At 34.2% G+C, this 17,945-nt stretch overlaps 1 protein-coding gene and 1 long non-coding RNA gene across 3 annotated transcripts in view; one reads left to right on the top strand and one right to left on the bottom strand.

The window, feature by feature from the left end:
- The window catches only part of LOC143249871 (nuclear receptor subfamily 2 group F member 1-A), a 60,017-nt gene extending 54,882 nt beyond the window's left edge, over nucleotides 1–5,135 (bottom strand). Inside the window, exon 1 of one of the 2 annotated variants that reach the window (XM_076500454.1) lies at nucleotides 4,446–5,135. In XM_076500454.1, coding sequence (XP_076356569.1) covers nucleotides 4,446–4,671 — 226 coding nt within the window. In that variant the 5' untranslated portion in view covers nucleotides 4,672–5,135. The remainder of the gene's footprint in view (nucleotides 1–4,445) is intronic. The other variant, XM_076500455.1, reaches the window with a different exon arrangement.
- A 486-nt stretch (nucleotides 5,136–5,621) lies between these two features.
- On the top strand, nucleotides 5,622–16,308 carry LOC143249872 (uncharacterized). Its single transcript, XR_013028019.1, has 3 exons — nucleotides 5,622–5,751; nucleotides 11,279–11,337; nucleotides 15,915–16,308. It is a non-coding gene; the product is annotated as an uncharacterized LOC143249872 (long non-coding RNA).
- The last annotated feature ends 1,637 nt before the right edge of the window (nucleotides 16,309–17,945 follow it).

Genomic DNA, 17,945 nt, shown 5'->3' with positions numbered 1-17,945 from the left:
CAAACTAATTATTTGGAATATTGAATAGAACCAAAACAATATAGCTCAGCCTAACAGACACTGAATACACGAATGAAAACAATATAGATCAACCTAACAGACAGTGAACACTCTAATGAGAACAGTATAGCTCAACCTAACAGACATTGAATACACGAACGAAAACAGTATAGCTCAACCTAACAGACACTGAATACACGAATGAAAACAGTATAGCTCAACCTAACAGACATTGAATACACGAACAAAAACAGTATAGCTCAACCTAACAGACACTGAATACACGAATGAAAACAGTATAGATCAACCTAACAGACACTGAATACACAAATGAAAACAGTATAGATCAACCTAACAGACACTGAATACACGAATAAAAACAGTATAGATCAACCTAACAGACAGTGAACACCCTAATGAGAACAGTATAGCTCAACCTAACAGACACTGAACACTCTAATGAGAACAGTATAGATCAACATAACGGACACTAAACATACTTATGAGAATAGTATATAGATCACTATAATAGGTACTGGAATACATTAACGCTGTTTGATCTAATATATACTACAACACATTAAAACGGACAGAGGGATCTTGTGATACAACTATTATAAACTAACAGACATTAATACAAATACTAGAGTTCACTAACAGATTCTAACGTGGTGTGACACAGATACTGTGACACACCAAGAAGAGATTAACTAAAGAGAAACTGTAACACACTAACACATGGTACCTACATCAAAAATAGTAACAGGTGTCAGTAGCTTGTATCAGTTGGTATACTGAACTTAAATCATGCTGGGGATTACATTAAGTTTAAACAAGTTACAGAAAACTATAGTATGGGGAACTGGAAGTGGATTAAACAGATACACGTTAAACAAAAGTAGAATGTTTTTACAGTCTATATTGGAATAGAAAATAAAATAATATATGTCAGTGTTAGTTCTGTTAATTCTAAAATGAGCCTCAGTGCTCGTCACTGGTTAAACTTTGCCGAACAAATAAATACATTTTCAGTTTCTAGCCTTCTCTAACACTTTCTTTTAATACATATAATACGAATAAATAAATAACAAATTACGACAAGCATATATTTTCAATACGACATAATCAGGAAAACATAATGAGTCTAAACTGTACTAAGTGTTAATAAAGTAGGTTAATTCGTAATAACAATGTATTTGTTATACGGTCTAAACTGTAATGTAAAAAGACACCGTATAAGCAAAGTACGGTTGTAGTACGTGTAGTTTAAAATGTTCTACTTACTTGTACGGTGTCTCAGAATAATATTACACCACTACTATAAATGATTATGGTGGGGAACAGAAAATGTAAGAATGTATAAGAATGATTTCAGTTAGTTTGTTTGTGAATTACAGAAGACCTTTATGAAATTATAAGAACGAGACATAAACGTTCGGTTATGCTATGTATAATTTATCACTAGAGTACAACATAATGGGTCACATGACAACCAGAGATATTCCTTCGCGTCATATCAGTAAATCTGTACAAGTTATCCTGAGTTAATTAACACTATATGTGTGAGAATAAGTATTATAAGAAAGCGTATTAAACTTTCACCATATTATTTTACTTGTCAAGCCTTAGTGAAACGTTTAATACGTTAGTCAGACTTAGAAAAAATCAGCAGTAGAAATGAATTTTTTTTGTAAACGTGTTTCTAATCCGTTATGGTATCCGACAAAAGTTTAGTTTTTTTTATACAACAGATGTCGTTGTGAGGACCATTTTACGGAACCGTTGCACGTTGTTTGAAGCTCACATTTACACGATGGGCTATCTGTACTCTGTCGACAGGTATCGAAACCCGGTTTCTGGCAATGTAAGCCCGCATACATACTGCTGTGCCACATTAGAACTAGATTTCAAACATAACAAGGTACTTCTATTTACAGATTTCTGTGGAACCAACACACACTAATTGTGATAACATAGTATTATAATAATAATATATAATAATTATACTATGAAAATATAATATTATAATAAAAATTATAATAATTATACTATGATAACATAGTATTCTAACACTAACACTGATAATATAGCATTCTAACACTATTATAATATAGCATTCTAACACTATGATAATATAGTATTCTAACACTATGATAATATAGCATTCTAACACTATGATAATATAGTATTCTAACACTATGATAATATAGCATTCTAACACTATGATAATATAGTATTCTAACACTATGATAATATAGTATTCTAACACTATGATAATATAGCATTCTAACACTATGATAATATAGTATTCTAACACTATGATAATATAGTATTCTAACACTATGATAATACAGTATTCTAAAACTAACTATGATAATATAGCATTCTAACACTATGATAATATAGTATTCTAACACTAACACTGATAATATAGTATTCTAACACTAACTATGATAATATAGTATTCTAACACTAACTATGATATTATAGTATTCTAACACTAACACTGATAATATAGTATTCTAACACTAACTATGATATTATAGTATTCTAACACTAACTATGATAATATAGTATTCTAACACTAACACTGATAATATAGTATTCTAACACTAACTATGATAATATAGTATTCTAACACTAACTATGATATTACAGTATTCTAACACTAACTATGATATTATAGTATTCAAACACTAACTATGATAATATAGTATTCTAACACTAACTATGATATTATAGTATTCAAACACTAACTATGATAATATAGTATTCTAAAATCAAGTTCATGGTGATTTGATGATCAAATTACACCTTAGAATTAAATGATAATGAATTAATAATGAAGAATTGGACATTTCTCTACACAATATGGTTCGAATCAGGATCTAATGTAGTTGTCAAAATAAAAAGTTGAAACCGTATCTTTGTTTCATGTCATTAGTGTGTGAATGTTCTTCATTTTCGTATCACGGAGTGGTTATAATTCAACATGAAGCTACACAATGGGCTGTCTGTGCTCTGCCTACTATAAGTATTAAAACCCGGTTTCTACCTGTGTAAGTCCCCAGGCATCCCGCTGTGACCCTGGTGGACTCGCAGAATGCCACAGCAATTACAGTTTGGGAAAAACACACTATTTACTGGGTAAAAAATCGGGGAATATTACATCATACGTGGAAGAAAGAACAGACCATTTTAAAACGATCATAAGAAAGTGGAAACCAACTAGAAATGATCAAAACAATAACAGTTGAACTGAATACTACTTTACACAATAATTAATTAATTAATAAAAACACACATGCATAACTGACTATTTAGGACTGCGTAATATTTAAAACATTCAAGATATCTGAAACACTAGAACAACCTTAGTGTTTAGGGTTAGTACTGTGTGTAACATTATGATCATCATACATCGTTTTAACTCTTAATACTAAACCCGTTAAACGTGATAACGTACAAAGTATGAACTTGATAAACCGACTAATTACTCTGTGAAGCACGGACTTCGTATTTCAATTACAATAATTCTATTCGAAACAATAGCATTCTTCTGTCCATAAGCTACTTATAAGGTATACTTTAGAGATTTATACCAAATTTCGTCACGACTTCAAACTGGGAACTGTTAATAGAATTAATCCTGAGATAGAATATAACTAATTCACAAAAATCATAATTCTCTGATACTTCAATCCTAAACACATTCTATGAGGTGAGCTGCTAAAACGAGACATAAGCTAAAACTCTCGTGTCGGTGGACATAGTTATTCTTGTAAACATCCTGAAAATTATTTATAAGAACTACTTTCAGCTTACACCGGTACAACATAGTTTTCTGACATTATTCTATAATCGTTTTAAGAAAAACTACGTTGTTCAGATAGTTTGTTATTATTACAATTCCAACAAAGCGGAAGAAGACATAGCTACCCCTAACTGAACGAAGAGAGCTTTCACTTCAAATACACCGCTAACGTATTAGTGTTGCATGAATGTATTAACAAATCGTTTTCTGTACATCTTCACAAATAATAAAAATACGCATTATATGTAAAATAATGTTGTTCTTGTAGTATTCTTATGAGCCAACTGTATTAATTGTTTAACAGTAAGATCTTATCACAGCCCTATATAAAACATATATTGTGTATTAACGTGTCACCTACGTCTTAATGCCAAGTCAGAAACATTTACTGAGAAGTCGTAATAGTTTAGGGAGATATTACATACAAAAACAATGTTTATGTTCCACAAGTTAGCTATCAGGTACTTGTTTGGTACACTATTATATAGATTAACTTATAGATGGCATAAAGGCTAAAAATCGTTAATAAAAGTCGCCTTTGTTTGTTAGTTAATAAGCAAAGCAACTGGTCCTTGATTACGTCACAGCTGTCCAGTGGCGTGATATTAACGTTAGAGAAATGCAAGCTAACCTGGGAACCTACCCTCCCTGCGCATGCCCATCTTGAGACACTTCTTGAGCCGACAGTATTGGCACTGGTTTCGATGATGTTGGTCAACTGGGCAGTTCCTGTTTCCACGACAGGTATAGGTCAAGTTTCGTCTGACGCTTCTTTTAAAGAAGGACTTACAACCTTCGCACGTGAACTGGCCGTAGTGTTTGCCACTGCTTTTATCTCCACAGACCACACATTCCATGTGTTGAACGTTTTTATCAACAGTCTGAGACGTCGTACTTGGCTGTGGGGCGGAGGAGGACCGCTGTGACCGTCCGTCGGTGTTTGCGGAGCAAGGTCGGTTTCCGGTACCGAGACCCCAGCAGTCGGCGGTGGATCCCTCCAAGATGTTACGGCCAGCGCCATGCCAGAGATCTAAAGTCACACCCTGATATTCTCTGTGAGCTAGTTCACTCAGAACGGTTTAGATTGTCGGTGTTACCTCCCATAGAAACAGTCCGATGTAAGCCTTTCACTATCCTAAATCGAAAGGCGCTATGTTTGTTATAATCCCCACCCAACACAATGGCATTCCGCGTGTCCTTACACAGCCAAGGCAGACGGGCAACTAGAGCTGTCCCACTCACGCTTCACAACAACAAGCCCTCTGCCCCCAAGCAACCAAAGTAAGGAGGAACTGCGCGTGAACCTGCGTGAACTTGGGCCTGAGTGAGTTGGTAAGAGTCGGAAAGTAGCTAGCTATCTGTGAAGCGAGTGGCGGACTTCTAGGACCGTGAATTATGACATAATAGTAGAGGCTGTTTAGTTGTCATGGAAACCATTCCATATATGGCTGCTGTGTCATCAAAGTTCAAGATGTCTATTAGTGAGTGATAATCCTGGTGTAGCCTACAGGCAATCAGAGCGCCGAACCTCAGAGGTTTCAACTGCTTTCTCATTGGTCATTCTCTCGTCTCGTGCCGATACTCGTGCAATTTGTCGGCTTGTTGAATGTTCTGATCCTCGAGCTTACTTGCGCCTAGTCTTATGGCTATCGTGGCCAATCATCGGGAATTTGACCAAAGTATGAGACTCGGGAGGTGTAAAATATGGGCTGGCTCTAAATATCACAGTATTGACTCCAAAAACCTCCCACCATTTCAATATATCACAAACCTCCTAAAGATAACCCAACAGAAAGGCGAATCGAGAAAGCCTAGTGGGTCATCTGAGACGGTTATGTGTTGTCACTCGCTCACTACGGGTGTTCAGCGCAGTTTGTGGGAGAGAGCGTAGCAGTTAAAGGAAAGCTCATAGAATATAATATTATCCCTACCCTTGGGTAATTGTATTTGATTGCTACCTTATACATCATGATGTTATGATGTGGCATCTTTATGCCGCTTTTGTTATTATAATTACTGTTTTCATTATCAAATTAAAATTCGCTTTCAACTTGACATAATCGTATTTAATTACTGTCTTATAAATTACGACGCAAAAAATAGAAGAAAACAAACTTATGCTGCTATCAAAAACTGTTATATATTTTTTCATTAAATATCCTTTTCCCAGTTTTACTAACAAAATAAACTAATGATGTTCAGATGGATATGCTGGTCACAAGAATTTGGAGAATACAAATATATCCTTGGTGTTAAAAGGTAGGATAAGTTAGTTTGCAGAACGTAACACGATACAAAACTGTTTATGAAATATTGTTTTAATCGAGTTAAAAGAAGGTTTTAGAGTACAAACAAATCAGGTAGGAAATATCTTTGTTTTGTAGTTTAAAAGTTCGTTTATGTTTTTACGTAGTTTCTTACTATTACGATCAAACTGGATTTCATGTTACAGAGACTGGCGTAGTGGTTATTTTCACGGACGGTGAATATACTATTTCCAAGGATTTAAAGACATTAAAAATTTATAGGCATCTTCGTGTTTCTTGAAGATATCTTGTTTCGGATCACTTAGCAGTTTGTGTGATTTTTATTGTTTGTCACGTATGGGAGAAGAAAAATACATTACGTTCTGAATGTGTAATGTTTTCATGTATCAGTAGGTTTAATACTAAAGCCTTTTAAAACTTTATCTCCATGGTTCCTCAGTATATAAACTGTTCGTGGTTTGTGCTTTCAACAAGAATGATAAGTTTGAGTCTCTTCTATAGGATATTTGTATTTCTAATTGTTTATTTGTCATGTTTAATTTCGTGGCTTGTTGATATGTGCAGTATTCTGGCTTATAATAAAGCTTACATTACACTATGTAACACAAATTATGTTCCTGGATAGTTTGTGTTATTTCTTAATTGCTTATGTTGTAAAAGCACAAAAAATGACCATTATTCCCTTAAAATTTTGCTTTTGTGACCTGGATAATGAAATTTAGAAATTAACATATTTTCTATGTAACAACGGACAAATTTGCACATTTTCATTTGCATAAGGTCTGAATAAAACAACATATGAATCAAGATTTACATGTATTTATACTAAAGTTATACAAAAATGTTTAGAAGTGAGTAGTTTTTCGAGATTTGCAACTGTAATGTAAATCACTTTCACGTATCAACTCCCATATATAGTCTCCCATCATGTTTTCGTTATACGCTCCCAGTTCACAAAAACAAAGTTTGAAGAGAAAAATAGGTCTTTTATATTTACTTCAAGCATAAGAAATTGGGAAATAACACTTTCTGTCCAGGAATAAGGAAAAGTAAACATTTTCTAACATAGTGTTATTTTCTTGTCAATATGTGTAATATTCATATTTTTACTTATTTTTAATTTTTATCTTCTCAATACTGTTGACAGTTGGTTTCTCTCACATATCTCGTTATGTAATCACAAGGTTTTTCTACTTAGCTGTTTTGACTACTTCGATGTTCTATATATACACCATAAACCTGTCACGTCACTTGCACTTCTTTGCTAAAATAACCTATAGGCTAAAAAGGACCTTGTTCACTTTATATACAGGTTTATATATATATGTGTGTGTTCTAGAATGTTTGTGTATCTAAAGTAACATGTTTTCGTCTTTAAGCTAAGCTTGCTCACTTCAAATGGTTTTGGGTTAGTGTCTCGATCAAAGCAAACCTGATAACAGCAAGTCATCGGTAGTTGCGATGGGAAAACAGGTTTAGAAATTAGTCAAGTATCGTGTCTAACAAGAGGCTGGAATCTCAGATTAAGTAATGTATTTGTTTACTTTCAAATCTACTTCAATGACGTTTGCAACTGTAGCTTTTTATCTCCATGTTTTACTACAGTTATATGATGTGATGTTTTTCACCTGGACTGAAACAACTTGTAAACCTTTAGCAAGTTAAGAGAAAAAAACTAGTGGCTCAGCTGTAAGTCCACGGGCTTATAACGCTAAAGAGTCAGGGTTTCGATACCCGTGGTGGGCACAATACTGGTGGCCTATTATTTAACGTTGGGCTTAACTACGAACAAATCATAAAACATTAAAAAACAGAAAGGAAACAAAACAGTTAAATCAATTTATTCAAACGACACAAACATTTCTAAGCTTATTCGAAACTTCCTTTATGAAAAGGAGTTGTTTTTTTTTATCTTAGAACATACTTTATAACTTATACGTTGCTCGCGTGTAAACAATTTCAGATAAGAGACTTGAATATTTAATTATTCAAGTTGAATTTCAACTTAAAAGTTTTACGAATTTGAGTCAAATAATACTTCATAAACAAAAACATTACTATACTCTAAGTAGTAGTAGCTCCCTTTCGTTAAAAACAGAGCATAACCAGCACTCCATTATAGTTGATTTTATGGGCCTTAATTTTTGACTGTCAACTTAACTATGATATATTATAGTTATGCGCTACATCCAAGTTCATACTTTTTGCTGGGGAGGTTTCGGAGTGAGCTCGCGTGTAGTTTATTACTTAAGGAAGTGGTTACCTAGACTAAGGCTAGGAAGAGGCGTCAGACGGCTGCCACATAATGTTACACTGGATATCCTGCAACCTACACGTATTTCATCGATGGTTGAAACGTGACTTTACCATCTCCTTGGACAAGTCGAAGGTCTGTTGTAGTCACGGATCACCATCGCCACTTGTAAGACCAGTTTTAAAGTTGCCTTTATTGGCCGCTGGGGCAGATCAGGGAGCTATTAGTACAAGTACATCAAGTGCCTTTAGGCACGTATTCGGGTACGAGTCTCTCCTACACCATTCTCGATAGATAGATCACAATAGTCATTCCTTCAGTCTCCCATTCGTATCATCTTCTCCACAACTTATAGAATGACAAATATAAAATATTCTCTGTTCAGTTTCAAAATAAGTTAGAATAAAAAAACGGAAAAGTTGAGTCACCGACCTAATACTGTTACATCCAGCAAACAATATATCCAACAAATGCTGACCTGACCTCACTAATCTTTAAACGATGACATCCAACATTCAAGAGTAACAGTCACATTTTCGCTTGCACCTACTAGTATTTGTTTTTGTTATCACGTGACATACTGGCCACAAAACCCTGTCGGTAATAAGTAGGACTTATTTGTTATAATTTCATGTATTATTTCAAAGATGAAGTCATTTACGAAATATGTTCTTCTATGAATATTTTATTCTCAAGAAAATGTGTGTTTAAGAAATGACTTTCATCTGTCCTAGGACTTGTCACATAATAGTTTTGAAGTTCAAGAAACAGAGAATATAGTTAGCGTATAAAGACAAATTGTAGACTTAATGTTATGTGAGTTAGTATCTTATCGTAGCTAGGGGTATTTTCAGAACACAATATGTTAAACAATGGCCATAAATCTCCTTCAAAGTCAGGTAGGGTTAACCTACCTACAAAATTCGTCCCAAACTCTTTTCTTATTTTTAATGGAGCTCAAACATCGACATGTTTATGTGTTTCGACGAAAGTTATGTGATGTTTCATTTTTAGTCTTTGTTAGATATGCAAGACTGTTTTGGTTTAACTTTAATACAAAAGTTATGATATATATAGTTATATACATATAGTAGGAATATTAAATTTAGAAACGATATTTTATCGCAAATTTGTTCACGTAACTGTTTACTAATGATACGTTGTGTAGTTCAGCTGTTGTAAATTGTCGATTATTATATTATTGCGTCATGTTAGTAGAATCTTCCGACTTTTTTCTCGTTATTTTAATCGAATATTATTGCATCATAATAACTATTAGTATGTGGAACGTTCTAGAGCTCTGTTGTGGTATAAATACACGTTAAAAATTTAGTTCAATATTTAGCTCTAAAATGCATGGTTGTGAATTTAACCCTAAAGAGCGTATAGCGATTTTTAAATACAAATTATCACAGACTGTACTGTAATAACAGAATAGAGAAGAATTATTCGTCTTGCCAGTTGTGTTCTAAAGTAATTGAAGCAGCTTGTGTGGACTTCGATGAAATATACGATTATTCTGTATCTAGAGATTTAAATTCTCATATAATTATCAAATATTTGTACTTCAAGCCAACACTTCATAACATGTCTCTTACGTCTCAGTACCTCAAGCCTACATTTCAATCACAGTTATTGAGCTTATAGCAACTTCTGTTTATTACGCTGTTTCACTATCTTAATATATTATTTTAAAACAAAGGGACTATATGCTGTTTGTTTATTGTTGAAATGTACCGCCAACAAGTCACAGACACCTACTGTAACGAATCCGACTCATACATAAAATCTGACAGCCTTCGATATATATAATTCACAATTTCTGAATGTTTATAATAACGTAGCCAATAGTAAACAGTGAAACAGCGTGATAAACAGAAGTTGCTATAAACTAACTAACTGTGAATAAAATGTCGGCTTAAGCTACTGATACGTAATAAACATGTTATGAAGTGTTGGCTTAAAATACAAATATGCGAGAACCATGTTATAAAGTATTGTATAAAGTTAAAAGTATATGAGAATTATGCTAGTAAGTGTTAGATTGCGTAACATATATACGAGAATCATGCTATTTAGTATTAGACTGAATTCACAAAAACGTGTGAAAATCATGCTACGAAGTATAGGATAGGATAAACATGTTACGAAATGTTAGATTGAATTATAGGTATATGAGAATCATGATAAGAAACACTAGTTTGACTTACGAAAACATATAATGATGCTACAAAACGATGCTTTGAATTATACAGATATATATTGATATTAAGCAATACCAGTCTGAAAATTACAAAAATATGAGGGCAAGGCCGTCATTATAATAAATGTGCCAAATTAGGTTAAATTATTTTCTTTTGAAATATTTTTATTTTATTTACATAAACTAATATATCTTAATAACTCGATTGAAAAATTCTATTTAAATCTATCCAAACATAAATAAAGTTTGATATATTATATTGATAATAAAAAATATGAACTTGTGTAATGTGTAATACCTATTGAATACCTAATTTTAATATTTATGTTCCTGCTCTTTGTAATGTACCTTCTTAAAATCGCTTTATTTTGAGATTACGTGATGTCTTAGACCCATAATAATTGAAAGAATTCTGCAAACCGTCCTATCCTTGCGAGAGGTTAGCACGTGAACTCATTACGATTGCGTGCAAGTGACGAGCTAATACCATTCCTATAACACAAAGCGAATCATTAGATTAGACGGTTCAGTAACATCTAATTCCAAGCTGTAAAAAGAAGTAAAAAACAGAACATTTTACAAAACGAATATTTATAGCGTATTTTAATGTTGCAATAAATGTTTGAACGTATAAGGTTTTATAAAAGGGTTACTAGAACTAATTTATCAAAACATTAAATTTTTTTTAAAACTTATTCTACTAAAGCGATAAAGCTTTATTAAAACTTACTTTGTTGAAGTTTCAGCTGGAGTACCCGTCCTCTGGAGGGAAGTCTCGGAAATTTACGATTAATGAAAGGTTGGTTATCTTAGGACGTGAAGAGTCACTTTCTTTATACATTACTGTGCAAAAACATTACGACAAAGTCAAAAATTAGATTTCAGGCTACTTTCAAAGAATAGTGAAAGGTATATAACAGATGAAACATCAATGTTTTTATTAATATTCGTATTTAGCACAAGAGAAACTCAATGAACGTGTGTGAATTTATCAAATAGTTAATATATTTTGTTTTCCCTTTTACTTTAATAGCCGCAGAGATTGTTTCAACATATTTAATCAATGTGCTCTTTGGTATTTACTCTAAATGTCTCTGTACACTTTCATAAAGTGTTTCGGGTCATTATCTTCTTGGTAGCAGAATCCTTTACCAATAATACATAAACCACTGGGTATACCATGACAGATCAGTATTGGACGGAACTTGCTCCGGTCCATTAATCCATTTATTATCTGATGGTACTTGTGCTGGTCCATTAATCCATCTATCTTGTAAACATCTTCTGTCACTTCAGCAGAAAAAAAACCCAAACCATCACAATTTACCCTTTGAACCAAATATTTCAAACATGGACTCATCCATCCATAACACCGTTTTCCAATCCAATCATCAAAAGTCCATTTTTTACACTTTTCAGCGGATTTCAGTATCTTAAGTATATTTGGCGATCGAAATAAAGGTTTTAAACTGTTACGCGACAAAACATTCCATTCTTGTTGAGTCTTTTTAGCACTGTACATCTGGACTCTTTCCTGTCATTTGGTACATGGCTGTTTCTGTCATGCTGAGTATCAGTGACAGTCTTCCTTCTGTCCCAAACACTGTATGAACAAAGATACTTAACATCAGTGTAACTGAGTTTAGGTGTTCTGCCTATTTCTTTCCTATTTTCAAACTTATCTCTCTCAGTCTCATGATCTAGGGTGCACTCGACACTAGTGTTTAAGGAGCATTTCAAGTCTGCAGTAATTTGTAGAAGACTCCAATGAGCGCCACGTAAAGTTTTTATGCGAACTCCCTGTTCTACTGACAATTAATTCTCTACGCATGACAGCAGAACTTAATGTATGGTGTTAAACACTGTTTTTGTCAAGGTTTATTTGTTGAGTGTTATAAAATTGATTTTTCCAGTTTGTACCGGTACAACATGTTAGCTCCTTGCTAACTCCTTTCCATGTAGTTAAGACACTGCAGTGACATTTATTTTAGATCATACATTCGATCAGTATGTTCATTCAAACAGAACTATTATGACGTGCCCTCGATATAGGTATATGGGAATATTAAAGAATGACAACTATTCTCACACTGGCTCATTCAGTTGTCAACAGGGATCATCGAAGCATTACCATAGTGTTGAAATTTGTATTCTGTGATACCATGGAAGACTTAGTCTCATAAAATGGAAAGAATAATAAAACATTCTCTCGTCCTAATGTTTTTTGTAGACCCATAGAAGCTTCAAAACCCAAACTGTAAAACCTCAAATATGCATATATCTCTACATGGACCCAAAAACCCTTACGTAAGATATAGTGATGACCCATCTCAGTGTTGAAGTATTGGTAAAAATGAATTAAAACCCGTAACATACAATACAGCAAGGTTGTATGGATCAAACAAACTTTAATTTTAAATTTGATGAAGATCTAACTAGAGGGGAAAAAGTAGTGCTAAGAAACGCCCAGAAAAACCGTGAAACGTTTTTGGTTTGGTTTGTTTGGGAATTTCGCACAAAGCTACACGAGGGCTATCTGTGCTAGCCGTCCCTAATTTAGCAGTGTAAGACTAGAGGGAAGGCAGCTAGTCATCACCACCCACCGCCAACTCTTGGGCTACTCTTTTACCAACGAATAGTGGGATTGACCGTCACATTATACACCCCCCACGGCTGGGAGGGCGAGCATGTTTAGCGCGACGCGGGCGCGAACCCGCGACCCTCGGATTACGAGTCGCACGCCTTACGCGCTAGGCCATGCCGGGCCCCGTGAAACGTGAAACTAAAGATTTGCTGGTATCTACTCATGGACTAATGAACCTGAATACTAAATTTGGTGAAGATTCATCCACACAAAGTAGTTACATAGACATACAACAGACAACAGACAGCACTATTATATTTATATACATATAAATAATTTTCGGTTTGAAAACGGCTCTGAGGTCACAGTTGTATAGTCCACGTTACTTCCCGAACAAAGTTCTCTCTGTGTTCCTAGTTCAGAACTTATGTCTTTAAAGATGTGACGGCGCATAAAGTACAGACCCACGGCGAGAGACAGACACAAAAAGACATCATGTTTATCTATCCATAAATGTAAATAACTGTTATAATGTACTTTAATAAAACGTGTAAAAAATTGTTGGATTTCGCTTTATTAAACATGTAAATAAGTATTGGATGTTACATCATTAAAACACGTAAAGATCTGTTGAAGATATGACCCTGCAACTATTTGTTGGAACTTACTTTATTAAAACACGTAAAGATTTACTGTTTACTTTTGAATTTCGCGGAAGGTTACACGAGAGCTATCTGCGTTAACCGTTCCTAATTTAGCTCTTGGGTTACTCTTTTACCAACGACCAGTGGGATTGACTGTAACATTATAATGCCCCGCGGCTGAAAGGGCGAACATGTTTGAGGCGACGGGATTCGAGCCCGCGACCCTCGGATTACGAGTCGAATGCCTTAACCACGTGGTCATGCCGGGCTATGTTAAAATTACTTTATTAAGACATGTAAATATTTATTGAAACTTACTTTATTATAACATATAATAAAGATTTATTAGAACTTTCTCACTAAAATATGAAAAAAACAAGTTACCGAAGCTATTAATATGCACAAAGAACTATTGAATATTATTTTAATAAGTACCAATAGCTAACTTTAACAAAACATTAAAATAGCTACTGTTAGCTGGCATTATTAAAATATATGAACTTTTGATGCTTTGAAATCGTATAAAAACAAGCGACTTCTTGATGGTATAAATAGACTAACAGATATAGTGGAATAGCTTTATGAATATCGGTACAGAAGAATATTTTGTGAGCTGTCCATACGTCCTGTAAAATTATTTAATTACATCTAAAAAGCTCCTTCGCAAATGAATTTTATATTGTTTCTAATCTACGTAGCTTTAATATAATAAACAAACTTAAACTATAGCTTGGAAAGTGTAGCTAACCAAAAGTGCTTCTTTCTGTACGATCAAAGATCACAAAGTACTTTTCATTGGATGTAGCTCAATACCACTCGTTCTATCAGCGTTCAATATTTATTGTAACAAGTTTTGAACTCCCTTTTTGAAGCCGTCTTTAAGACAACTGTTACATAAAAAGTAATGACTGGCACAACCAGGTGGTTAAAACATACAACTCGTAATCAGAGGATCGCGGGTTCGAATCTCCTTAATACCAAACATGCTCGCCCTTTCAGCCGTGGGGGCGTTATAAGTGACGGTAAATCCTACTATTTGTTGGTAAAAGAGTAGCCCAAGAGTTGGGGGTGGGTGGTGATGACTAGCTGCCTTCCCTCTAGTCTTACACTGCTAAATTGGTGACGACTAGCGCAAATAGCCCTCGTGTAGCTTTGCGTGAAACTCAAACCAAACCAAACATAACAAAATATTCGTATTAGACAGCAGTTGGCACAAGGACGACTCCAAAAAGGTCGTTGAAAACTGGCTTCAGTAAATATGGAAACTACAGAAAGAACAACAATAATAAAACCCCTTACTTGTCACTTACTTACTGATGTTATAAATCTAGAATAAGAAACACTTGAAAAGGGATAAAGTTTGAAATAATTTCGGTAACATAAATCAGGTCTTCAATTATAGCTTTTTCTGTACATGCGAATAAACAATTCATGATAAGTTAACAGTCCTAGCATGGATGCATTTACCCATGTAAGAAAATTCAGCCGAAACCACAACATAATATATCAGTTTATCTGAAAATAACAGGTGCTGATTCTACTCACTTTCTTCTTATTTAGTTGTATAAACTGACCAGTATATTAGTTCTCATTAACGCACACTGAGATAGCGGAGTATGTAGGTTAATGATATATATATCCCATTATATATGGGATTTCCGTATGTTAGAACAATAGACAAACTATTTAAGTCGCTAAAGAATTCCCAGGTAAAAAGTGATTTAGCAGTTAGAGCTTTTGTTTACTCAATCCGAATATTAAAAAAGCACTTGTATGAAAAACAGGTTAGAGATGGATTACTTGAGCTGTTCTAAACTCTGAAGAGGAATGTGGTTCATTGTTATAGCGAACGAGGATATACTAGCATAAATACTTCATTTAGAATATTGTATGACCAAACATGTTTATCCGGGTTTTTCCTGTTGCACATAGAAGTAACTCTTCAACGTTTGACAGGTCCGTTCTTGACGTGTCATGACCGTTAACGTGATATTCTTGCGACTTAAGTTGCATTTAAAGACTTGGGAATTACAATTAATTTAGTGAGAAGTGATAAATTACCTTTTAAAATAACAAGTTTAGAGATAAAGAATCAAACAAATATACGAGAGAAGAATTTATTTATTTGTTTTTGAATTCCTCGCAAAGCTACGGGAGAGCTATCTAGTGTTGGACGAGAGGGAAGACAGTTAGTCATCACCACCCACCGCCAACTCTTTGGCTACTTTTTAACCATCGAATAATTGGATTGACGGTCACATAATTACGCCCTCACCACTGAAAGGGCAAGCATGTTTTGGTGTGACGGGGATTCTAACCTGCGACCCTCTGATTACGAGTCAAGTGCCTTAACAACCTGGCCAGCAGGTTTATGACCTGACCACTGAGCCAACGTGTCAGATATAGGCTGAAAATACAAACAAGCCGTAGTATATTAGTTTGTTATATGTAAAAATGGATAAAATAATTTCTAGTCAAAGATAAAGGAACTATCGGTTTAAAATAGCACAAACAAGAAAGATATTCATTTAATTATTTTAAACTGTTGTAAAATAACAACAATAATTAGAATAACAATTCGTAAGTTGTTACTAGATTTTATTTGCAATTTATTACTTTTTTAATGCTTGACATAAATACATATTTTATTTTAAACTGATTTGAATAAAAGGTCGAACATCCATTTTGGGGTCAAATACTCTGTCTCACTTACATTTCTCACCTGTATTCGATTTTATATAAACTGTTTTTCCACTTCCTCCGTGTGTAAAAGAGAAAATCTTTCTTATCAGGTTATGCAGGAGAATTTTAAAACATCAACAGTGTTTGGTGTCATTTTAACAAGAAGTGACACAGAAATTAAAACCAAACACAGGTTGGCAGTCGGAACTTACAAAACTCAATTATGAAAACAAACTGATCGAAAAGTGTATCTATATTTACACAAACTACTTTATAAAACTAAACTAATAAAGCTGATAAAAACTATGGAAACAATTGTACAGTAATATGTATATTTCCGCAAAATGTTGATGTCAGAAAAAACTCCATAAGAACAGATTCGATAAGGTCAATTCGAATTAAGTGACTAAAAATAATATTAACTGAAGTCAATGATAAAATAGAATTTTGTAAATTAAAGCTGAACTTTAATTCAAAATGCAATTAGGTTGAATTGAGGGAAGTTTATCAGAAACCGTAATTCCTAAACGTTCTTAATTAAAACTTTTCAGATAAAGGAACGATATTTGTTATATTTGGATGTCAAACTGATAACTTTACTTTATCCAAAAGATGATGAATTTTCAGCATAATTATAGATTATTTATCATCCCAGAAAACTTGGATGAAAACCCGATGTGCCTCTTTAAGGCCAGTCTTAGTCAAGGCTTCCTTGACTTAAACACTTTGGCAGAGATTGGAACACTCAAATTGTGACTGTTGCGCTGTCTTTCTGCCTATAACAACGTGGTTCAAGTCTCTGTCCATGTGGTTACTTGAATGTGGACGTGCTAAGCCTACTGCTGGATGATGTAAAGACCATCATGTTTGGGATATTTTGAAGCCAGAATTTAGAGAAGGAAACATCCGATACTCGTGGCTTAACTATTCTAGTGTTAAACATGTTCATCTTCTTTAAACAGAGTAACCACAACTGCGTTTTGTGATTTTATTTTTTACCTTTTATCCTGCTGCTTGGTTTCAGAGGAAATGACACAGGTATACATTTCCCAGGAATCACGTCAAGCCGGTTTGTTCTCTACGTTCTACAACATTTCAGAGGAAATGACATAGGTAGACATTTCCCAGGAAACGCATCAAGCCAGTGTGTTCTCTGCGTTCTACAACATTTCAGAGGAAATGACACAGGTAGACATTTCCCAGGAAACGCGTCAAGCCAGTTTGTTCTCTACGTTCCACAACATTTCAGAGGAAATGACACAGGTAGACATTTCCCAGGAAACACGTCAAGCCAGTTTGTTCTCTACGTTCTTCAACATTTCAAAGGAAATGACACAGGTAGACATTTCCCAGGAAACGCGTCAAGCCAGTTTATTCTCTATGCTCTACAACATTTATTATTGTTGCACTTCATGACTTGCAACAAATATTAAGACTGTCAAACGGGCTGTGTAGTCTGCTCCGTGAATGGCTCTTCGGCAAACATGTTTCACTATG

Source organism: Tachypleus tridentatus, chromosome 4 (genome assembly GCF_004210375.1).
Source record: "Tachypleus tridentatus isolate NWPU-2018 chromosome 4, ASM421037v1, whole genome shotgun sequence".
NCBI lineage: Eukaryota > Metazoa > Arthropoda > Merostomata > Xiphosura > Limulidae > Tachypleus > Tachypleus tridentatus.
Note: the sequence above shows the minus strand (reverse complement) of the source record. Positions and strands in the feature narration are given on the sequence as shown.